This window comes from Oryzias latipes, chromosome 6 (assembly GCF_053564925.1).
Source record: "Oryzias latipes strain Hd-rR chromosome 6, Olatipes_Hd-rR_3.1".
NCBI lineage: Eukaryota > Metazoa > Chordata > Actinopteri > Beloniformes > Adrianichthyidae > Oryzias > Oryzias latipes.
Genome location: NC_136242.1, coordinates 5,113,987 through 5,137,574, shown reverse-complemented (window position 1 = coordinate 5,137,574; position 23,588 = coordinate 5,113,987). Strand labels below are relative to the sequence as shown.

The 23,588-nt window shown below is 42.3% G+C and overlaps 1 protein-coding gene and 1 long non-coding RNA gene across 12 annotated transcripts in view; one reads left to right on the top strand and one right to left on the bottom strand.

Moving 5' to 3' along the window:
* ndrg4 (NDRG family member 4) overlaps positions 1-22,999 on the bottom strand; it is a 50,989-nt gene extending 27,990 nt beyond the window's left edge. For 2 of the 11 annotated variants that reach the window (XM_078948296.1, XM_023955494.2), the window contains exon 1: positions 22,655-22,932. Coding sequence is in view for 1 of the 11 variants with exons in the window: in XM_023955495.2 (XP_023811263.1) it covers positions 22,655-22,793; positions 22,909-22,984 (215 nt within the window). In the remaining 10 variants the exon portion in view is untranslated. Of the gene's footprint in view, positions 1-22,335 lie in introns of all 11 variants that reach the window. The other 9 variants (XM_023955495.2, XM_023955492.2, XM_078948297.1 and 6 more) reach the window with 9 other exon arrangements.
* On the top strand, positions 7,585-9,227 carry LOC144992393 (uncharacterized). Its single transcript, XR_013656297.1, has 3 exons — positions 7,585-7,709; positions 7,785-7,827; positions 9,094-9,227. It is a non-coding gene; the product is annotated as an uncharacterized LOC144992393 (long non-coding RNA).
* Positions 23,000-23,588: the final 589 nt, after the last annotated feature.

Genomic DNA, 23,588 nt, shown 5'->3' with positions numbered 1-23,588 from the left:
TTCCTTTGACTTTAATTTGTTCAAAGTTGTAGGGTATGGGGGGGGGGGGGGGTGCACACAGAACAATTGCATAGAAGAAAACCTTTTCTGATTTAAAATGTTCTGACTGACGGCACATCTGTTCAAATGTTTCTGTTTCTTTGTGTTTCTATGACTCATGTCAGTTCTTTTCCGATTTCTGCCTTTCAATACAATTCAATTCAATTTTTTTTCTATTACCCAATATTACAACAATAGTCATCTCAATGGGCTTCATACCGGTAGTTGTATAAGAACATGAAATCAGTGAAAAAAAATACAATAGTAATTGCTAAAATAAACAGACTAGTCTATCCTTGGCATTCCTGCATTTAGACCCTCCTTCCTGGAAAGGAAAAACTCCTTAAAAAACAGATTCCAGGAAAAAAAAGAAGCAACCTCGTGGATGTCCACATGACAGACCATAACTAGAACTCTTGGAGAAGAATTAGATTAATTAACTCTACAACGACGTTTGACTTGTGTAGCAGATGGGCTTCATCCAGATGGAGTTGGGGGACCGCTGTGGGAACGAGACGGGCCAGAGGCGAGGGCCAAGGCCAAGGTCAGGAGCACGGATAAGCCAACTGGAACCCATGCTGTCCAATCCTTTCTTTACCCTCAGAGATTCTCCTGTGTTACTGCCCTGGTGAGCCCGCCATTGTTCCTGTGCTGTGTGTTCAACCCTTGTGCCATCTTAGATGACCCCCCCCTTGCATTGACGTGTTCTCCCTACCATGACAAAGGTGGATAAAGGTGGAAAGATTTCATGTAATCCATGGACACCAGTGAAGATCACAAATCATTGAAGAAAAAAGGTTCACAGCACTGTCTAGTGGGTCTAGATGACCCAACTCCCAATGCTAAAGTGCCTAGGATAGCACAAGGGTTATGTGTGTGTTCCACCTGCAAGAGGCCCACATGGTTCTGCATGCTCTGAGGCTCCCATCACATCAGCCGTCAGGCCTGACTGTGCCGATCAAGGCCAGCTCCAGCAACGGCTCATGTTTGGGTACAGTCTTCCCGCTCCGTTTCAGCTTTGCAAACTTTGATTTTGTGAAACTTTTACAGGGAAGCAGAAAGGTTGCTGACGCACTTTTGTTCAGTTATGGTACTCCAGTCTCCCCATGGGTTTTCTAACGGCCTTATTTAAAGATTTCAAACTTTGTGTTTGATTTTATGCTGAGGTTCTTTTGTCTTTTCCACATAGAAGCAGAGCTTTAATCAGAGCCTGACTTTTGCTGTGTTTGTCATTTACAGCAGCACCCACTCTGCTCTTGTTTTTCTAATGATTGTTCCCTCTTGTTCACTTCACTGCTCATTAATCAGCTGATGTGCTCTGTAATTCCTCCCACCCCCTGGTTCACTTTTTTCTTTATGTAACCCCATGTCCTGTGGATAGGGGATGTAACACTTCACACATCTCATCCTTCTCTGTTTATGGCTTCACCCCCCCTCCTGCAGTTCTGATCCCTCTGACATACTTATGTAAGACGGCTGTTTGTGAAATCAATTAGTAGTGTTGCAAGGGCTAAATTTGGCCTCATGACACCACAGGTGCTGGTGGGGAGATGACTGCGCCCTCTTCCTCACAACTTCTGTTTGTCACATAACTCCTGATCGGTGCACACAGAGGGAAGGTATTGTTGATTCTTTTTCAGAAAAATGTGATCCAGATCTAAAAAAAAACTATTTTTATGTCCCTAAAATCCATAGATGCATAGTTAAAGCATATCAGTGAGAATGCTTTGGAAGTAGTTAGTTGGTTATTAGGTCTGAAGTCTGTAATGTGAATGTTAAACAAGTTTTTCAAAAATTACTTCTGCGACGGAATGGCAGGGGAGAAACCCAGGAGCAGAGAGGACACAACGCAGATCCACCAAGGTTTAATGTTTTGAGAGGACAAACCAAAAAAAAAAAAAAAAAGTCAGGTACAAAGACGACCAGGCACAGAGCACAGAAAAGGCGCACCTTAAATAGGGACCTAATGAGGATTGCATGCAGCTGTAACTCTCACAGGAGACCTCAGAGAGGAGGAGGCCTCCAGGAGAAGCCACAGCCTTTAGGAATCTTAGATATTTTGTGACATAACCCCTCCTCCTAAGTACGGCTACCAGACGGACGACTAGGTTGTCCAGGATGGTCCCGATGGAAACAGGCGACAAGGTCCCAGTCCATGATGTGACGTCTCGGACCCATTGACGATCTCCAGGTCTGTAACCCTCCAATTCGACTAGGTATTGTATGCCCCGGTCCTCTCATCTGGAAGCAAGCATTGCTCTGTCGGTGTAGACCGGGCCGCCATCCACGAGACAGGTGAGCCGTTGGGGGCACTGGAGCAGATTGAAGGGGCGAGTATCTTGTTGGCTTCAACTTGCTGACGCGGAAAACGGGGTGGATGTGGAGGGAGCAAGGCAGTTCCAAACTCACGGCCACAGGATTTTTTACTCCGGTGATGGAATATGGGCCGATGTAGTGGGGAAGCAGTTTCTTGGTTCCTCCCTTTAAAAGGACATCAGCAGAGGAAAGCCACATTTTGTCTCCCACCTTGTACTCTGGAGAAGCAGACCTCCGATGGTTAGCAACAGCCGTTAGTCTCTCCTGGTTCCGCAGGAGCTCCAGTCTGTACCTGCTCCAGGTACGACGACAGCGTCTCACAAATGCAGCTGGTCCAGAAGAAGAAGCCATTTGCTTCTGGTGAGGAAACAGAGGAGGCTGATACCCGTAGGCTGCTTGAAAGGGAGAATATCCGGAGGAGGTGATAAGGGAGTTGTGGGAGTACCCTGCCCAGGGAAGCTGAGACAACCAAGTCCACGTCTCTAGATCCTGGTTATACCGCTATACCTGGCCGTTAGTTTGAGGGTGGAAACCAGACCTTAGACTAACCTTGATTCCTAGGAGGTTGCAGAACTCCTTCCAAAAAGCAGCTACGAACTGTGGACCTCGATCAGATTTGATGTTTTGAGGAAGGCCATGAAGGCAAAACAGATGTTGTGAAAGGATCACAGCCAGTTCCTTGGCCGTTGGTAGCTTCTGTAGGGGTATGGCATGCACTAGCTTAGAAAATGATGGTAAGGATAACGGTTTAACCTCTCAAGTTGGGTAGTCTAGTAATAAAGTTCATAGCTACATGGGACCAAGGTCTGGACAGCACAGGTAGAGGGTGTAACAATCCAGCAGGGGGGGTCCTAGGCATCTTGACGCTGGCAGAAACACGACATGCAGCCACAAAAGCCCTTATGTCAGAGGACATAGTGGGCCACCAAAAGCGCTGAGCCACAAGGAGACCGGTACTGGTCACTCCTGGATGGCAAGCTAGATGGGAGGAGTGACCCAACTTTAAGACCAAGGAGCGCCTAGAGAGAGGAGCAAACAGACTTCCAGCTGGACATCCTGCAGGTATCATGGCCGGATCTGTAACCGAGGCCTTCACTCTGCATTCCACAGACCAGCATTTGGTTCCTAACACCAGATGGGAAGAAACAATAGTAGTAGCAGTGTCCTCCTCTTGCTGCTGGAACTGGCGTGACAGGGCGTCAGATTTGGTGTTCTTGCTCCCTGGTCAGTAGGACAGCGTGAAATTAAACCTGTCAAAAAAGAAGGCCCACCTAGCCTGGCGAGGGTTTAGACGTTTGGCAATCCGTATATATTTCAAATTCTTATGGCCCGTCCAGACTAGGAACGGCTGCTCCGCCCTCTCCAACCAGCCATTCCTCCAGAGCCTGCAGTTCTCTGTTCCTAATGTCGTAATTTCTCTCTGCAGGAGTGAGCTTGCAGGAGAAATACGCGCAGGGATGTACTTTATTATCGGAAGTTTTCTGTGACAAAACAGCCCCCACCCCTGACTCAGAAGCATCTAGCTCCACAATATGATCTGGGGTTTTAATTTTTCAACAACATAGAAACTCATTAGTTTAGTGTGGTTTCCGGACACCGTCACTTTACAGTTCACAGTGCTACAGAGACCCTGTGAATGACGGAACCATTCAAGGCGTGTATGTCCAAGACTGGAGACAAAGGCTCAACAGGAATCAAAAGTTTTTTCACCACATCTTGAAAAATGAAATCCCCATCAGAACCAGAGTCTATTAAAGTTTCGAACTCCTCCTATATGCAAGCATGTTCCATCAAGACCTTGGTAGGTGGTCTTGAAGGTGGGTAAATAGAGGAGACACAGCTCTGCAGTTCAGCCTTTCCTCTGGAGATCCAACAATCGGCATAACCCACCTATCTCGATCTTTCCGATCGAGATAGGTGGGTTATGCCGATTGTTGATCCGATCGTTGTTCAATTCAATTCAATTCAATTTTATTTGTATAGCCCAAAGTCACAACAACAGTCAGCTCGATGGGCTTCGAAGTAAAACATGAACTCAAAAGGATCATGAATACAAAGAGTTCAATAGGAAAATACTAAAATGAACTAACAAACTGACTAAGCTATACTGGCATCCCTGCCCTTAAACCCCCTTCGCGGTAAGGAAAAACTCCTAAAAAACGGATTCCAGTTGTGCGTGTAAACGCTTCATTCTGATCGTGTGTCACTACTGCTCTGGTTTAACGTCATGCATAGACAGATGTTTCGCTCCAGAGAAAGCTTTGGAGCTCAAACAGGACCGACCGGCTGCTCCACGGACGCCAGGTGAGAAGCACGGACACCTCTGCGTTCCGCCCTCGCCCCGCAGGCTCCTTGCCTCTCCCTTCCTATCTTCTCTGAGTTAAACAGGGGCGCTGCCATGTTGGATAATTAGTGCTGCCATCTATGGGATAAAGCTAAACCCATGCAAGAGAGGCCCAAGTCCAGGAATTTTGCACTTAATGCATTTTAAATTTCAAGCATAGTCAATGCATTACAAAGGACTTCAGACTGTTTTGCACATAATCAGATAGCTTTTCTCTTGAGGACCATAGAACATATAATATCTCTATTTTGAAAAATTGTGGACTTGGGCCCCTTTTGAACTAACCGATTCAATTGGTAGGAAATAGAGCTCCAGCATGGAGGTGTTCACAATAGCTGAAACACTGACAAAATCCATCCATTCATCTTCAGAACCTGCTGAGGACAACCCAGCTGCTGATGAAGAATGCTGCTGTCCAGTCTGTTGCATGGCCACACCTGCACACCTGGGTACAATTTTTGAACACATTTGTAGACTGTGGGAGGAAGCTGGAAGGCGTGGAGAAAACCTGCACATGCAAACTGCACACTGAAAGAACCCAACTGGGATTTGAACCAGGGCCTTCTGACTGTGAGGCCTTATCCAATGCACCATTATCCAGCCCTCACTGACAACATTCAGACTTCTTAGCATCTTTTTACTTGGAAGGCAATCCTTTCTCTAGTTTTATTTGGAAGAAAAAGTATTGTCAATTTTATTTATTCCAGTTCTTTCTCATGCTTAATCTTTTTTCATGATGTTGGTTATTCCACAGTGGAGGCCTAACATGAAACCAGCTGAGCACACAGCAGCAGCCTTCAGCCCTCATGCAGGTGAGTCTGTCTGGGAGTTTTCTGGAGGCTCAGTGTTGAGTAGAATAAAGTGGACCTCTCCACTTTTTTCCCCTCCATGCCTTACTGCTTTTCCCCCGTCTTTAGTTCTACCTAAACTACATTGCCATGACAACCCAGCTGGGTCCCACAATCCCTGGCTTACCATATTTTTCATGCTTGTCCTTTTCAAAAACCACACATTTGTTTTTGCACCACCTTGAAAAGTGATTGATGCTTAATCTAACTGAAAGTTGCTGAAAACCTGATTAAGAAAATGTCGGGAAACATCCAGAAGCTTTGGCTCAAAAGGCTGTAAGTCTTGTGCTTATTCTCATAAAGTAAAGAGGAGAAGAATACTTATTGTATTTGTGGTGAGTGTGTACTCAGGTCAATACTAGAGTCTCAAACAAACAAATGATGTTTTAGAAAAGACAAAAAAATTAACTTGATTTTTATGGGCGGACAGGAGGAAAGTATGGAACAATTCTGCTGCTGACATGAACCAAAAGCAAAAACAACAGTGAAAGTAAATAGTCAGTTGTGACTTTTTTTTTTTACATCAACAGAAGTCATTAAGTGTCTGGATTTTTGACTACATCATTTTTCAACATTGTTTTCTGTAATAAACTGGTGCATTCAGCATTTGCTCAAACAAGTTAATCATTTTACTAAAGTTTGTAGGATGGAAGTCACACAAAACAGATAAGAATACGATCAAGGGGATGATAAAACCCAGAGAATCCTTTCAAAGCAGACCTGACATTAACTGTTTACAAAAAGTCACTTTTATCTCGAGATGGAAGAAACCAAATATGGAAATCTTCCAGACGGACTTTCTACCTCCCCTCTTTGAATGATGCAGAAAACCCCCACCCATGTTTTCCATTCCTCAGGTCACTTCCACAAATCCCTGGGAAGCTCTTCATTCTTTTTTTTCTGCCCCCATGACTGGAATGAGTTGCAGAAAACCTTAAAGTTGCGTACCTTGGTCTCCTTAGCGGTCTTTAAGACATCTTTAACAGATGTGGTTTGTGATGAATGCAGATGTTTTCAAGTGTTTTTATGAATCTCCTTCTCTCTTTCTATTGTAAACATTTACATAGTGCCTCCTGTGTGGATGTGTGAATGTACTTTTGTATTTGGATGTAGCTTATATTTCTGTATATTGTCATTCTGTTGAGGCTGCTAGTTCGGGACATAAATGAAAAAACATTTTTAGACGACCTACCTGGAACTAACTAACTAACTAACTATCTAACACATCAACACAATGGTTTCATCCAGCAGATATGAAAAAAGGAGAATATCAGGTGAGCGCTGCACTCTGAGCAGAGTTTCAACCGTTAGCTTCTCGTCTGTCCAGCAACACAAGAAACCACCATAAAGACGATGGTGTGACATCTCACCTGTAAAAAGAGGGCCGTGTGGCCACCTAAGAGGCAGCTGCTTTAGGAAGGTAAACCAGCAGCGAGCTTTGTCAGATTCTTCTGGAGAAACTGGTGGTTGCTGCAGCTGCAGTTTGACTCAGAATTGAATGTACCTCAATGACAAGGTCCACTTTCAGGTTTTTGATAAATGCTTAATGGGCTGAAGCTGTTGAGCGCAGCTAGAAATGTTAAATGTAAAACAGCTGAGATGAACTTAACCTTCCCTGTAGTTCATCATCATTCCACTAGGAGCTGTAGAAGACTTTTTCTGCTTATTTCAAAATGGCTGCTTCTGAAATTTCAAAAACACTTTTGGAAGAAATATTTTGTTAATGTTTTAAACTTTATGGTGAAAATAGCTCATTTCTCATTATTCTTTTTTTAATGACTACTTGCTGTAGTCATTAAAAAAAAGAGACCACTTGCTGTATTGGCTGCAGGGTGGCGCATTGGTTAGTGCTCACAGCAAGAAGGCCTCTGGTTCAAGTCCTGGCTGGGGGGCCATCAATGGGGGACCTTTCTGTGTGGAGTTAGCATGTTCTCCCTGTGCATGTTCTCTGGGGTCCCCGTCTACCTCCCACCGTCCAAAAACATGCTTCATGGGTTCATTGGTTACTCTAAATTGTCAAGAGGTGTGAATGTGAGTGTGGATGTGTGTGTGATTGTGGCCCTGTGACAGACTGCCAACCTGTCCAGGGTGTGGCCTGCCTTTGCCCGCAAGTGGCTGGGATAGGCTCCAGCAGCCCCGTGACCCCGAAAGGGAAAAAAACGGTAAAGAAGATGAATGAATACTTGCTGTATTAAAAGAATGCAAATGTTGTTGATTACTTATTCTTTATATTGCAGTTACACTGTGTTCAAAATGTGTGGATCAGATTTTACACAGCAGGTAAATAAGGTTTTTTTTTTTCCTGAACACTCATCTCAATATTTTTGCATCTTAAACTAACATTAATTTAAGAAAAAAATACCAAACCAACGATTGTATCATAATTGATACTATTTATATTTCATAAAAAAAATAATATTGCTGTTGTGGTTTTGAATCATCTTAATTCCCAAATCGTTTCTGTTAATTCTTTGATGTAGTGGGCCTTGAGAGCTGGAAGAAAGTACTCTGTTTTTTTCATAAAAGCTCTGAAGTGAATTGAAATGCTCCTCTCCCCTTCGGCTCCCCTCTGCTCCCCCCTGACTCCCTGAGCCTTCATCAGGGCAGAGGGGCACCCACTCTGTTGCTTCACAATGTCAGCAGATCTGCTTCATCTCCCAGAATGAGTGCCCCCCCCACTCCACCCCACCTATTAGAGGAAGAGCTCATGAAAACCGCCACTCGAGGAAAAGGAAAGAGTGCGTTTGAGCATCAATCTGAGGAACGACCTGGGGGGGGGGGGGGGGGGCACCAACCTCTGTGGCTGACAGGAGATCCCGTCTGCTCAGAGGATTACACATCAAATTTCAGCCCCGCACTAAAGCCAGCACTCTCATGTGGCATGTAAAGCTCATGGTGGTGGGGGTGGGGGGTAAGATTAAAACGCTTGTCCTGTTACCCAAACAGGGGGGGGGGGGGGGGGGGGGGGCTTCAAGCAGAGCAGCAGGAAGCTAGAATGAAGCAGACAGTATCCCTCTCATCCTCAAGCGTCTATTTTTGCATCCACTCTCAGCGTGGGCGAGCAATCCTGATGTACAAGGCGAGCTCCGCCCACTACCCCTCGAGGGTGAGGGTGTTTGTGATAGCTTGTCCCAGAGCAGCGTTGGTGACTTCTCGGAAAGAACCAAGGTCTGGACTGGGGTTGGGGGGGCATTAGACACTGTGATGTAATTGAAGAACTTTACTGTAGTAATAGAACTGCAACTTGACAAAACAGTGGATAAGAACCAGAAACATGGCGTCATGAGAGAAGATCAGAACCTGAAACCACAGGCCTGTATGTGTGGATCAGCACCTGAAACCACGGGCTGCGGGCTGGAATATGAAACTTCTTTTTTCTCCTGGAAAAGTATGGAGGCATTTGTGTAGCATAATTAAAAATAAAAGTCAAAACCAGAAATGCTTTTTCATTTTCAAAGTGTAACTGCATCAAATGACTCAAAATTAAAATGAAAAATCAATACTTCAAAATGCTTTTTCATTTTCTACTTAAAAATTTGCTTCCAGATTCCTGTTGGCTCATCCGTGCTCCAGTTCCTGACCATGTACCTCGTCTCTGCTCCTGCTCCTACACCTGGCTGTGGTTCCTGTCTCGGGCTCGACTCGCGCCCCTGACTGTCCCCCCAACCACGGCTGGATGAAGCTCGTCTGCTGGACTCTAAGTTAATTCTTCTCTAAGAGTCTGGTAAATTGCCTGTCCGTCCTGGGGGAGGATCCCTCCTTCATGTGGGCACCCCTGAGGTTTCTTCTTTTTTACCGGAATCCGTTTTTTAGGAGTTTTTCCTTACCGCGAAGGGGGGTCTAAGGGCAGGGATGCCAGTATAGCTTAGTCAGTTTGTTAGTTCATTTTAGTATTTTACTATTGAATTCTATGTATTTATGTTTAACTTTTTCAATTACCTAAACGAAGCCCATCGAGACGACTGTTGTTGTGAATTTGGGCTATTCAAATAAAACTGAATTGAATTGAATTGAAGTGCAACAGCCAATCAGATCTCAGTCTGGGGATACCTTGACTAGCTCCGACTAGCTCGCTCTTTATGCTTTACACCAGGGGTGTCAAACTCATTTTAACCGAGGGCCACATTAGCATGGTTGTCCTCAAAGGGCCAGATATAACGTATACATGTAAATAAATGTAATGAAAAATAAATGTAACCACTCCTTAATGTTAAATAAATCATTGATTATGTATTATAACTTTTTAAAGTGACAATTACAGTTCCATAGAAACATATGTTTGCTTGTTACTCCAGCATAAATCCTTTTACATTTGATTCTGTCAGGTTAGGTTATATGGACAGTGCTTAAGTCCTAATGTTTAGTTGCCTAATCCGATATTTCAAGTCCAATTCCCCCTAGATATGATTAAATACACACCAATTTTTATTTTAAGAAATTAAAAACTTTTATGCTCTCGCGGGTACAGCTGTGACGTGTCGGAATTTTTATCACCACGGTGATGAACCACCAGGGGGCGCGGTGTGTAGGTGTTGTAGATTGACCGTGACTGTGTGAGCGCGCTGCGTCGTGTGTAGGACTGGGAGGAGGGAGCGTGCACACGTGTGTTGGGGGTGCGTGTTGATTCTTCTGCAGTGGACCGCTCTCTAGCTGCACGTGAGCCTTCACCTGTGCTCTCTGGTACAGACACCTTCTCAGAATATTATTTATTGGCCAGTAATAAACAAACTGAAGACACTTTGTCACCTTTCCGGTAGCCGTGAGCCTGACACCCATGAAGAACACGGGGCAGGAGGCTCCACCTTTGTTTATACAGACACGTAACGTTGCGCTGCACAAAATAATTCCCAAACAAAACATGTAGTGATATTCATCGAAATCTAACAGTGCGCGTTTATGTTTGGTGTTACAGAGTGACTGAGAACAGTAATAAACCCCCCCCAACTCAAAATCCTCCGGCAGGCGGCCCTGTCGCGCACTTAAGAACGCACACAGCTTGTAATGGAAATGAATACAAATGTAAATTAATAATTAGAACACAGTAAATTTGTCTTATTTCCTCACAAGACGGAAACTTCTGTTGTAGACTGAGGATGTGTGATTCTGAAAGCGCGCGCCCCTGTGTGTAAAGAGAGTGACAGGCTCGGTGGGAGAGAAGGAGAGAACAGTCTGAAAGAAAGAAGGAAAGTCTGAACACAGGACTAGCAGAAAAAGTAAATTATCAGCAAAGATGGACGTGTTTAATGTGTTTATTATAGTTCCAATCACGCACCATATGCTGAACTTAAAATAAACCAAAAAAAAAAACAATCAAAAAAAAGTTCAGTGATGCGGTGATGAGGTCATCATCACAGCCCTACTGGCGGGCCACATAAAATTTGATTTGATTTGATTTGAAATGGTTTATTTCAAGCAATTAAGTAGAAATAATACACAACAGCAATATAATCATCAGTTATACATTCATACAGTAACTAATCAAACTTAGGATAATTAGACATATTAATAAATATAAATAAATAAATAAATAAATATAATAAAAATGACATGGCGGGCCACATTTGGCCCGTGGGCCTTGAGTTTGACAAATGGGCTTTACACTAACATGTGCTTGAAGAAGAACTTTGGCTAGAAAATAAATGCCACTAATAGTCAGAGTAAGAGTGCTCTAATAATAACTGGTATACCCCAGTCCTTAAGCATTAAAACCAGGTAATATTGAATCCCGGGTTTTATTTTTTCCCATAGTGTCTAGCCTGTGCAGACAAATCTACATGATCCTTAGTAAATGAAATTCTGTCCAGCTTTCCTCACACTGATTTAAACCCTTCATGCCTGGCTTAATTACTAATTTTAAAAAAATCATTAATGTTCATTGCTTTCTAGGTGAGGCTAAATTAAATGGAGACAATGGAGAGGAAAACACTCCTCTCAAGATACCTCTAAAACACTGAAACATGCATAACAAGAGAAGAAGAAGCTGATGAACAGACATAAAAATCCATGAAAGATCAAAGATCTGTTACATTAGGCATTAGATATAAGTTAGTCATACTTCCTCAACATGTTAACACATTCATCCACATCCCTCAATAATTTTTTTTAGAAAAAATCAACCAAGTGGAACCAACAACAGGAGGTCTAGTAGCTAAACCTCTGGAGTTTTCCCTGTTTCATTTATCCCTTGTGCTATCTTAGATGACCCCCCCCTTCCATTGACGTGTTCTCCCTACCATGACAAAGGTGGATAAAGGTGGAAAGATTTCATGTAATCCATGGACACCAGTGAAGATCACAAATCATTGAAGAAAAAAGGTTCAGAGCACTGTCTAGTGGGTCTAGATGACCCAACTCCCAATGTTAAAGTGCCTAGGATAGCACAAGGGTAACCTGTCTCCTACAATTTGTGAAAACTGCATTTGACATGAGTGAGGACTACAGAGATTAAAGGAAACTGGGCGATCAGAAGTGAGCACAGCAGAAGGATAGTTGAACAGATCGAGACCTGCAGCCCCCTCATGTGATGGTGGAAACACACAAACAACAGATCCATCCCTAATTCATGCCACAAAACACCTGTACATGAGTACTCTGACTCACTGGGTAGATAATTTTTGATGTCAAGGGTCAGGGGTTGGGAAAGAAATCCATCCACTGATTCAGGAGGAGAAATTTAAGCTTCTGGCAGTTCTGTTCACAGTTCAGGGACAGATGGAGCAAGAGATCAACCAACAAAGCGTTTTAGGTGAGATACCAGCAGCAGAATTGTAGCAGGTTATGCTGTACAATATATAAATACATTTGAATATGACGGAAAAGTGGATTCAGTTTCATGATTCCATTCAAAAGTTAAACTTTCATAGAATAAAGATTCAGGGCCCACTGTCTGATTCATTTCAAGTATTTGTTTATTTTAATGTACATTTGGGTTCCAGCGGATAAAACCCAACAAAAGAGGATTTCAATAAATGTGATAATTGCAGAAATCACCATCTATTTCTCCGTTTTTGCAGTAAGATAAAGACAGAGATGATGCTCACATCAAACGTATTTTCATAATGATCTTCAGTTCTTCAATAGTCTAGACAGAGACCAGGTCCTGCTGGAAGATGGAGTTTGCATCTCCATCCAGATCCTCAGCAAAAGGAATCCTGAAGTCCTCTACAACCTTCTGCTAGACTGTAGCTGAAAGCAGAGTTTACCAACACCAGTGCTGGACATTACAGTCCAAATCCTGACAGACTGGAGATTTTACTCTGGACCTTCAGCAGCTTGGGTTCTGCTCCTCACCAGTCTTCCTCCAAACCCTTAGACCCTGATCCCTAAATGAAAGACACACTTTCCTTTCATCAGAACACAAGACCTTTGACCCCTGGTCAACAGTCGTTCTTCTCTTTGGCCCAGTTGACTTTTCCTCCCTTGGTCCAGGCTCAGAGGTTTCTTGACACGAGGAACCAGACAGTTGGAGTCCATCTCCTGAATGCTTTTCAATGTGGTTCTTGAAGCTGTTCCTCCATCTCCTTCCACTCTTTCTGGATGTCTGCAGGTTCTTCAATCTTGTCCTTTTAATAATCTGCTGAAGTCTACGGTTGTCTCTTTAGCTGGTGCATCTTCTACTGATACATTTTGTTATTCCGTTAGACTTTCTGTTGATTTGCTTGATCTGAGAACAGCCAGCCTCCTTCGCTAAGAACTGTTGTGGCTTACCGAGACTATGGAGGGGCTCAGTGATGGTCTGCTAGCTGGTTGTCTGAAGTCTTCTCCATATTGAACCAAACTGAACCAATATAATCTGAGTTTGGTAGATGATTAATTGGTGAAACTCGGTTGAAAACATTCATATCTGGAAAAATTTGGGCAGATTTCTTCACAGTTTTTAAATTTTCTGAAATCCTGTTTTCGTGGGTTTTATGAGCTGGAACCCCAATTTATGTAAAAATCACCAAATAAATACTTGAAATCAATTAAACGGTAGTCCCTAAGTCTATATTCTATGAAAGTTGGAAACATTATGAATGGAATTATAAACAATAAACACACTTTTCCATGGTATTCTACGTTTTGTGGAAAGGTTCTGCACATAGGCTTGATTTCCACCTTGTTCTGCTTTTACAGTGTTTTTTATGGGTGGACTCGTGCTGAACATACATTGTTAAAAAATAAACATCGAAGTGTACCTGACCGAGTTTTTCCTCCTATTCACAACAAATAAGACGATTCTCTCCAAAGATTTGATAAACATCATCATGAGGATCTGTCCCTGAAACCACCAATTTCACGGTTTCCCTGCAGCTGACATAAGATTTTTGAAGCTCCTTCTGTGAGAAGACAAGCCTGACACAGACATCCAAAAACATATTCCCCTACCGTTATATTACTGAATTGATGAGACACAATGAAATGACAAGAGTTAACTGATAAAACAATGAAATAAAACAAAAAAAAAAAACTGAGCTGCTGTCTGAGGTTTATTGTTCTGAGAGCTTTCATTCTAATGTTTCAATTTTAAACTCCATCCCTGAAAAAGTCTGAGTAGAGACAAATTGAGCAGCTTCAGAATTTATCCGCACACTCTGTCTTGTGTTTCTGTAGCGGGTCTGCTGACTAACGTGCTTTTTCAAATCTCGTCGTAGATGTTGTGTTTTGGTGGTTTGCTTGAACGCCAGGAGCAGATGGAGAGGCCGTGTGCGGCCCGCAGCCCGCCCGCTGACGGTGGGAGGTCTTCTCAAAATGAACTGAAAACCGGCTGTCAAAGATTTGATGCATTTTTTGATGCATTTTCAGTGTAAAAAAATATCATCTAAAACCTGAAAGTCATGTTTTAGGAAAACAATCAAATATTTAAATGATGTATTGAGAGCTGTTGAAAGCTCAAACCATGTCTGTGAGTAGAAGTATATGGAAGAAGATCCCAGAGACCAAAGAGGTTTTTAAAGTTTTTTTAAAGGTTAATTTGATTTTTAAGTCAAAAACCTAAGAAAGCCACAAGAAAGCAGTAGCAACGTGTTGACACCAAAAAAGTCATGAAAGCAAGAAGCAGCTGTAACAGAAAAAATAGAAATGTCAGAAAATATTATGCTCTTGCTAGATTACTCTGTTCTCTCCTCCATATTGTGATGCTTCTGCACAGCTGCAGTTCCAGCACTGATGGTGGTGTGATCAGAGATCTTTATTTTAAAGGAATTGATCAACTTTTTCTTCATCTTGCACATTCACCGGATTTTCCGAATTCATCTGGAATGAGCAGGAATGCTGATAAATAACCTCTTCATCTGGTTTGGAAATATCATACAGTTTGAACAGCTGATCGATTGAAGGCACTACTGTCTGAAATGATCTCTGAATGGGCCAGAAAAGCAGGAAGAAGAAAAGCGGTTGCTCATCCTCTAACTCTCATGTGTGTGGAAGCTCCTGCAGCTCCTCGCAGCCCCACGTTTACCCTGCAGACATTTTCAGGCTTCTTCATGATTCTCTTTCAGATTCACACTGTGGCTGGCTGCTTTTTTCACCTCCAAACACATAGAAATAGGATGTTCCCTCTTTTTTTAAAGGTAATTTTGTAAACATAACTGATTTTTGGGGGGAAGAAAGAGCAGTAGTCCATGTGAAGTGATGTAACTCTCATACAAGAGTTTTAATTACTACAGAAAAAAAGCCGCTCTCGCAAACATAATAGGGAACGGTTGTGATACAAAACACCTTTCTAAAGGTTTGGAGTTAAGGGACGAAGGTGTCAGGATCAAGGACAAAAGGATCATTGATGGAAGGATGGTTTGCCCATCAGAAAAAGGGCGTGGCCTATCGCTTTATTGCGTCAGAGTTTCTTCATTTGTTCATTTTTGTCATTTTATTTCTAAATGTACTGTTTTACACACACTGTGTCTGTTATAACATCTAAATGCAAATTGACTATGAGCCTCCAGAGACCTGAGATGGATCACACTTTGACAAAGATCAGTGAGCAAAATGGCTGCAGAGTCCAGATCATGACATTTCATCAGAGTGGAAACACAACATGATCAGAATTCTTTACCGATGGAAAACAGCAGGAGCAAAGAACCATCACTTCATATGAATGAAAAGCAGTGAAAATATGAGTCAGAGCGATGAAGACACGACGTAGGGTTACCATGGTAACATACACACACACACACACACTGCTGCCTACCTCAGCGAGGACATAGAGGACGGGCGTTAAACTGAGGAGACGTGCTCCACGGATAACTGTGGTGACAGACTGAGTGAATGAAGCACACTGAAATCTCTCTTTCTGCTCCTGTCACTTTACTCAGTGATGGATAAAGCTTTAACCACATAAATGAAAGATTTAAGGTTTGCTACCATTGTAGAACATTTTATTTATGGTATTTTGAAGGAAAACACTGATGTGGAACTTCTCCCTAAGCTACATCAAATGTTTGCATTTTTTTTTTCATTTTAAACAGTTTTTCTGTTCAATTCCTAAAATAATCCTAAAAAAAGTATTGATATATGATCAATCCAAGACAAGGAGGATCTGCAGTTTGGCCGCTGCAACACAGGGATGATTGGACATGGATGGAACAGTAGCTGATAAATGTCCCTCTTTAATGCGATTTGGATCCAAAACCATTGATTGTATAAGGGAACTGGAATGAGTGATCCCTCTCCCCTGGCCTTCCAAACAGGAAGTACCTCCTGGTTCCAACATGCCAAAATCTCAATCTTCTATAAACAAAAAACAGCTGTTAATCAGTCATTCTATTGGTCAGAATAACCATTCTTGCTCTGATACCTTTTTTTAACATGTTCTTTAGAATCCTAATTTTTTAGGATATTTTTTTCTGTAGTTTAAATTATTCAGGTTATAAATTGACCAATCAGATTCCTCAATAAAATTATGCGGTCTCACGTCAAACATTTTAAGTGTTTAAAAGATTCTCCTGAGCATGCTTTCAAGCAGTAGGGGTGTGGACTTCCAACAAGCTCACTACTGATTGGTGAGAGTGGTTGCCATAGAGGCATTGACTCACACTGATCTGGTTCAAACTTGGTAGTGTCCGTATCACGCAAAAATTGTGACTGAACTGATTTCATTTGGCTGGAGCTGAAAGTAAACCATATTTTATGGATGACATCACACTCAGTCAGTCCAGTTCTCAGAATAAAAGACAAATACAGATTGAGGAAATCAGGGTGAATCTCGGTTAACCACATGGATCCTATTTAGTACTGAGATGATCATCTCTGTTCTTGTTTGCATGGTTTTTCTGCATTTGTCTGAAGCATGTAACTGTAAATACGGGAGCAATAAAGACTTTTAACTAAAAATAGTCATGAAAACACCATTGCAATCATGATTTACTGATCCAATTCTGCTATCATAAATCAGGCCTGATCACGTACAATCTGATGTTGCATCTCAATTAGGGATTGGATATATATTTTATTGTCACCATTTTGATCAACATTATCTATGTTAAGCTAATTATTACATATAAATACGCTAGTGGAAGTATGTCGATGGAGGTTCTCATCCAAGTGACGTTGTCTCCAAGTTGAATCATGGCATCTGGATTTACTATACTTCATCTACTGTATAAAGATTTGGGGTAATAATTCTAAGAGTTCACTGCATCCTCTCTTTGTACTTTAAAAATGGTCCATCAAAATCATACATGAAACTTGTTGTCTTGATCATACAGTTTTATCAAACCAGACCTTTAAAAATGTATGACCTTGTTGGTTTTTACAGCACCCTACTTCTTTACACAGCGAGTTGAAAAGTATGACCATTCAACATCCAAAAACAGTTCTTAGAAAAGGAAGGAAGATACAAGCTCTGGGGATGTAGCAACTTTGAGATCAAATTGATAAGAATCACAAAGAAAAGTTTCTGTGTCGGTGTGTAGCACTAAACTATGAACTAAGCACTGAGTTTAAACAATGTTCAAATATTCATAAATTCAAGAAAACCTACAAAGAAGTTTTTGTTTATCACAATATGGAGATTGGAGAGCCTAAAGTTGGGCGTTCAAACAAATTGTTAAATATACGGATGTGTGAACTTGGACGTTGTTAAATAATTAATAGTTACTGATGATAATCAATAAGCTATTGATTTCTTTTACCTAATCAGCAATGTGTATTGATGGTAACTAGATTAGTGTGATCATGCATTTTGTTGATAATCAACAAGTTCTACAGAATTGTTATGTGACATGTAATAGATATCCATGTTTACTGTTAGTAATGTGAAAGTGTTTTCTGATGACAACCATTAAGCCGTCAATTTTCGGTACCTGATCAGCAATGTGTAGCAATGATTACTGGGTAAACGGCATAATGTATTCTGATGAAGATCATTGAGTATTACATATCTGTTGTAAATCACTGAAACCAGACATGGTGATGCAAATGCTGCCTTTGGGGAAACTGGGCGGAGCCTCGTGACTTTTTAAAATCTAAGAAACTGATCATATCAAAGGTTTTTTGGTCAAATGTAATGGCTTTGTCAATGAAACGTTAGCTTGTTTTGTATTGTGTGAGGACAGAATCAGAGTTGTTTTGTTGGAGGCATTTACCGCAGCAATTTGGCTACTGAGGACTGAAAGCATGAGCCTGAAGAACCGACAACATGCAATTGTTGTGACCTCATGGGTCCCCAGGAGCAGGCGGATGCTAAAGATTTTCAGTTTGAGGGCCTGGCTTTAGCAGAGACTCGTTCCCGGGGGTCTGAAGGGGTTTGAACAAGGTCTCTAAATAGATTTCTAAGTCATTTACGTGCTTGTTTGTGTGTCAGCTAATGACTGAGATTCGATTTGTTGGCTATTGCTGTCTGCAAGGTAATGTGTTTGTGACAGAATGGAGCGGATGGACAGAAAATGCCCTGGAAAAATCCACCTGTGGGGTTCAATAAGATCCTGCGTGCATGGTCTGCAGGAGGCTCAGAGGTATCGTCTTGAGAGGCATGTTCTAAAACAATCCAGGCCCCATCTAGCAACAGGTACAAGAATAAAGAGACAAGATCCACTGTACTGCCGGTGCGTTTCAGGTACAAAAGCAGCGATTACACTTACAATCATTGTATGGGAAGATCTCATGCAGCAAAGTCACACAGAAAATATGTGGATGCTTAACAGCTCTGGATTTAGAAAGAAGAGATAATACAAAGATTTAAAACAACCCTCAGTAATTGACAAACATAAACACCCCCACAAGTAAAAGCCCCCCAAGTACCAAGAGAAACGTCCAGTAAAGTGCAAATGTATCAGCATGCAAAACAGGCTAATAGCAGCCCTGCTCCTCTCAAAGTGCCAGCTTCATTGTTTAGCTGTTGAAAATACCAAGAGGGGAGCAGGAGGTGGGGGCTGGGAGACTGCAGAGTTGTTCCAAACAGCAGACCATTCCCAGCTTTGACCCTGATCTCCCTTTTATCCAACGACCAACAACTAGAAAACATCTTTTTTCAAAATGAACGTGTTATGTTGGGTATTCCTGACGACCTGACCGAGAATGCTAGAGACTTGTCATCCAACTTAAACTTCTTCAAATATCCACTTGTGTTGAACGTGTTCATGAAGAAAAATAAAAGTTTAAACATGAAAAACCTTCAAATCAAAAGAACTGAAGCCAAAGTCGAGAGAAAAGAAGCAGCAATCTCATCAGAAATCAAACAGGGAGGCACCACAAATACAACGTGGCTCTATAAGTTAAACTGTGTTTACATTAAGACTATCTTCCATGTAGACTTTCATTGACGAAGAAAAGAAAAAAAATAGGGAACTTTTAAGAATGACTGTGATCAGTTAATCAAAATGGGTTAATCCATTCAATCCATCACACTCATCTCTTATTTTTTAACCAATAGTTTTGTTCTTGAAAATATGCTTTAAATTCAGGAACCTACTTAATCATTTAATGTAAAAATATATATTTGAGTTCCTTCATGTTTTAAGTTGAGCGGAGAGTCCTCGGCCTCCCTGTAAGGTCCACACTGGAATTCTAGAGAAGAAAGTCCAACTTCAGATTCTAAAGGACCTGTGTGCTTTGTTCCAGTCATGGAAGTGGATCAGCTCTTTCTCAGTGATTGGAAACCTTTGAGGATTGTTTTTACATCAGGGCCACGAGCGCTTTGTAGTCTTGGAGAAGCAGTTTGACCGTGCCCCACTGTACATTTTCTAAGGGTGCTGAATGTGTGGCTGGCTGTGCAAGCAAAGTAGGAGCTTGGTAGAGTTGTTCCTTGTGGAACAACTCTGGTATAACTCTGGTTATAGTTCTTCTTTACATAATTTCTTGGAACAGCTAAATGGAGAAGGGGTTTGACTTCCAGAGGCCAGACTATGTTGTTTGGCAGCAACTGGGTTCTTCTGGACTCTAAGGTGGTTTAAAAAAAGGCCAACCTAAAACCCAAAGCAAACACTTTCCAGGTGAAGAGAGATCATTTCTGCCTGCAGGTCTGGTAACACCTGTGGTGTTACTCCAGAAGAACTAGAAATGGTCACAATGAAGAGGTCTGGTTTCCTTGCTAATACCTCTGCCAACATGAACTGAACGGCAGATCAGCAGAAGACAATGCGCAGACATATGGACATGTTCAGATTGAGTGACATTTTACAGCAACTTCACTGTGTCAATTGAAGGTAGCCAGAAAAATGCAGACAGCAATGCATGTTGGGTAACATCCTTCTGGCTGCTGTTGCTCAGTCTCACCTCTATGTAAAGAAGTCAATAGTGAATTAGGCAGTTGGGTAATAATCATGCCCAGAGCCTTCCAGATACCGTCACTGAAACAAACACACTTTGCCCGCTATTACCCATTACAAAATACCCATCATACCCTCTGCTGTATTGGAACTTAACCTTTTAATACTGGGACTGTACCCGGTGACAGGAAATAACGCGCTCTTCGAATTACGGTTAATCTTCAACCATTTATGCAAATAACATAATTCCAACAGATTCTAAAAGCTGAGAACGCAGCTTAGTACCAATGTGCAACACTTTACAAAGTGTTAAGCCAATGCAAACCGTTACAAAATGTTGCATTGACAAATGTGTAAACGGAACATGTTGCCTATATGGTTATGGTTTTGAGCTATGGTAATTCAAAGAATGCCAACACCGTAGCTAAAGCTCCTAAAATGCTCCCAGTGGTCTTTTAATTAAGATTATGCTGTTTTTAGCCAAAATTTAAAAACAAAAAAAATTGTCATTTTCTAGGACATAGTTTCTGCAGAGTGGCAGTAGTTACTTAGAAAGTTGTTTATGAGTTGAGGGCGCGACCAATGGCATGGAGCAACCCTGACCCCTATTCCTCTCCTCGTTGCAGATGGCTACCTGTTTACTCTCTCTTCCACCAGCTCACAGCCCCAATCTAACATTACCTGTACAACTAAAACGGCGATCAAAATTGGAGCTATCCAGCCCTATATTTTTGATCCAGAAGCCAGCCCAGACGAGGTAAAATAAGACATACATATTTGTCTGCAGGTGGATGTATCTGAATGGAGCGGAGCAGGGAACTTGGGGTTTGCAGTAGTAACTCCTACATCGTACCTGCAAGCTTTTTCAAATGGTATTTTTCGTCTGCTCCTGATTCACAAAAATACTTAATAAAGAAAGACTCAGAAATGCAATTTTAAGCAAAATGTCTTATACATGCCCTCCATCATTAGATAAATGCCACAAAAACATGTTAAAAACATCAAAAACACATTTTTCATTGGAGTGGCTCTTTAAAGTAGCATGTATAAGATAACGACACTGACTGTCTAACCTGGGATTTTAGTTTCTAACTGGCAGTGAAGTTGCTCGACCTAGTGAGCTACAGTCACCACATTGGATACATGAGCGTGGACTGTTGTTTTTTCAGGATTTGACATCGAAACTATTTCTAGTTTCTTCAGATTGGAAAAAAAACAGGACCAAACAGACCAGGTTAGCTTGTGTGCAACCAAAACAACAAGTCATCTTCTCCAAGTTCTGGTCACGTCTCAGAGGCGAGTCCAAGTCTGAGTCTTGGGTCAATAAAAAGAAATCAAGTTTCAAGCGGGGCAGTTCTGATGTGATACCAGGTGTAGACACACGGAGAACAAAACAGCAGCTATTTTAGTGTTCAAAGTTAAAAGAAATTGAAGGAAAGTTTGAACGTTCCTCAAAGTCAAACATGAAGTTGCGATTTGTTATTTTTCTCACCTCTAGGGGGCGCTGGCATGTCTGCTAAACTGCTGTTTACAAAAAGACTAAATGCATTTTTGAGCGGCTCAGACAAACAAAGCAGGAGTGATTTGATCTTTAAGGGTCTAATAATAAACTCTGAGACAGACCCATCCCCCCCCCCCCACCCCCCCCAAAAAAAAGGAACACACACACACTCAACTTCAACAGCTGGTTCTCCAGTACAGAGAAGCACTTGTGATGGAAGGAAAAGAAGCTGCTGGTTCTATTCCCTCAAGTAAACTGCAATAGGAGTTGCTGTGAGGAAACTGTGAGGGTGGTATATTCTTAACTAATTTATTTACAGCAAAATGTCCCTGTCTTCTGTAGATGGTTTGGGCCAGACTAAACCAAGCTAGTTGGTTGGTTAAGGAAATGCATTTCTGTCGTTCAGGTGTTGAAAAGAGGATTTGGCAAATGCTCCATCAGCACGATCCTGCACCAAATTTAATCAACTTCCATGACTTCCCCCCACTGTGGATTCATCACTCAGCTGCTTCCACTGGATTCAGACAAACGTTCATGTCTCCACATCAGAGAAATGAAAGCCCTTCAACACCACAGAAATGTCATCAGGCTGAGAATCCTTACCTTGGGCAAATGGCGCGCTTTGTGTCGTCCAAGGTCAATAATTTCAGCCTGTCAACATTCCTCCGTGCACAGGCAGAAACTGGCAGCAGGGCGTTAGACTACAAAGGCTCAGCAGCATTCGCAGCCAAAAGAGCAGCCTTTATTTTACCATCCTCCTCCCCCACCTCCAACACAATAAGGCTACAGCACACAGGAGGCTGCCGTCTGCCGTCTCAGACACGTAGAGGATGAGATTAAAACATAAAGCTCATGCAAGGCCGTCGTTCAGACTGAAGCTCTGACACTCATCGTGCTACGGATGTAAAAAGCTCCACTCTACCTGTTGTGTTGTTCAGAGTTTGACACGGCGCGGCTCAGCCTGGTTTGCCTCCTCCCTGTGGCTGCCTGGATGAGAGTGTGTGTGTGTCTGTGGTGGCAATGGACAAAACGAGAAATCTGGCTCTGCCTCCCTCCCCTTCCTGGTGATAAACACAGAGCACGTGGTCTCACCAGTGATGCAGCACAATGCAGCTCACAGCACAAAGAAAGACCTGAAAGTGTGCAAATGTCAGTTTGTGTGAGTGCTGAGCTGACTGAGATGTGAATCCAGCCCTGATAGAGAAGATCCGGGTCTGGAGAAGCAGTGATGACGTGAAAGCGGCTCAAACATCCAGCTGCAGCGCCTCGAGCTGCTCCTGTCCTCAAAGGTTCTGTCACCAGCTGAAGATGGGCCACGCCCTCACAGCCTGTAGGGGTGACTGTGTCCTGAGGCCTGCCCTGCATGTGCACACTGTGAAGTGCATTCCTGAGTGTGAGATTACTGAGAGCATTCCTAACCATCACAGGGGTACAACCCTGACCAAGCTTGAGTGTTGGGAGCGGGGGGTGAAGTTGGAGCGCCACCACCTTGGAAGGGTTGGTTTCAGGAGACAATGTGGGTCATTGTCCTCTGAACCCTCCAGCAATAGGTTACTCAAAAAAAACAGTTGTAACCAATGATCCAAAAACAAAAGAACATGTTGGAGTTGTCACAGTTTGACCCATTTGAAATGGAAGGGGAATTATTTTTTATCAGGTCAATGATCTAAGGACATGACTTGTTAGTGACTGAAGCTGTTTTTTGTGTGGCTTAACTAAAGAGTAACTCCATTCTAGTCATGCTTGCACAGTTCTGTGTCAGCAGGACGGTCTCTACTCTCCATGCTCTTCGCCATAACCAAGCTTCTCTCTACAGGCAGCTGCAAAGATGTCTGTCAACGCAAACAGACGGAGAG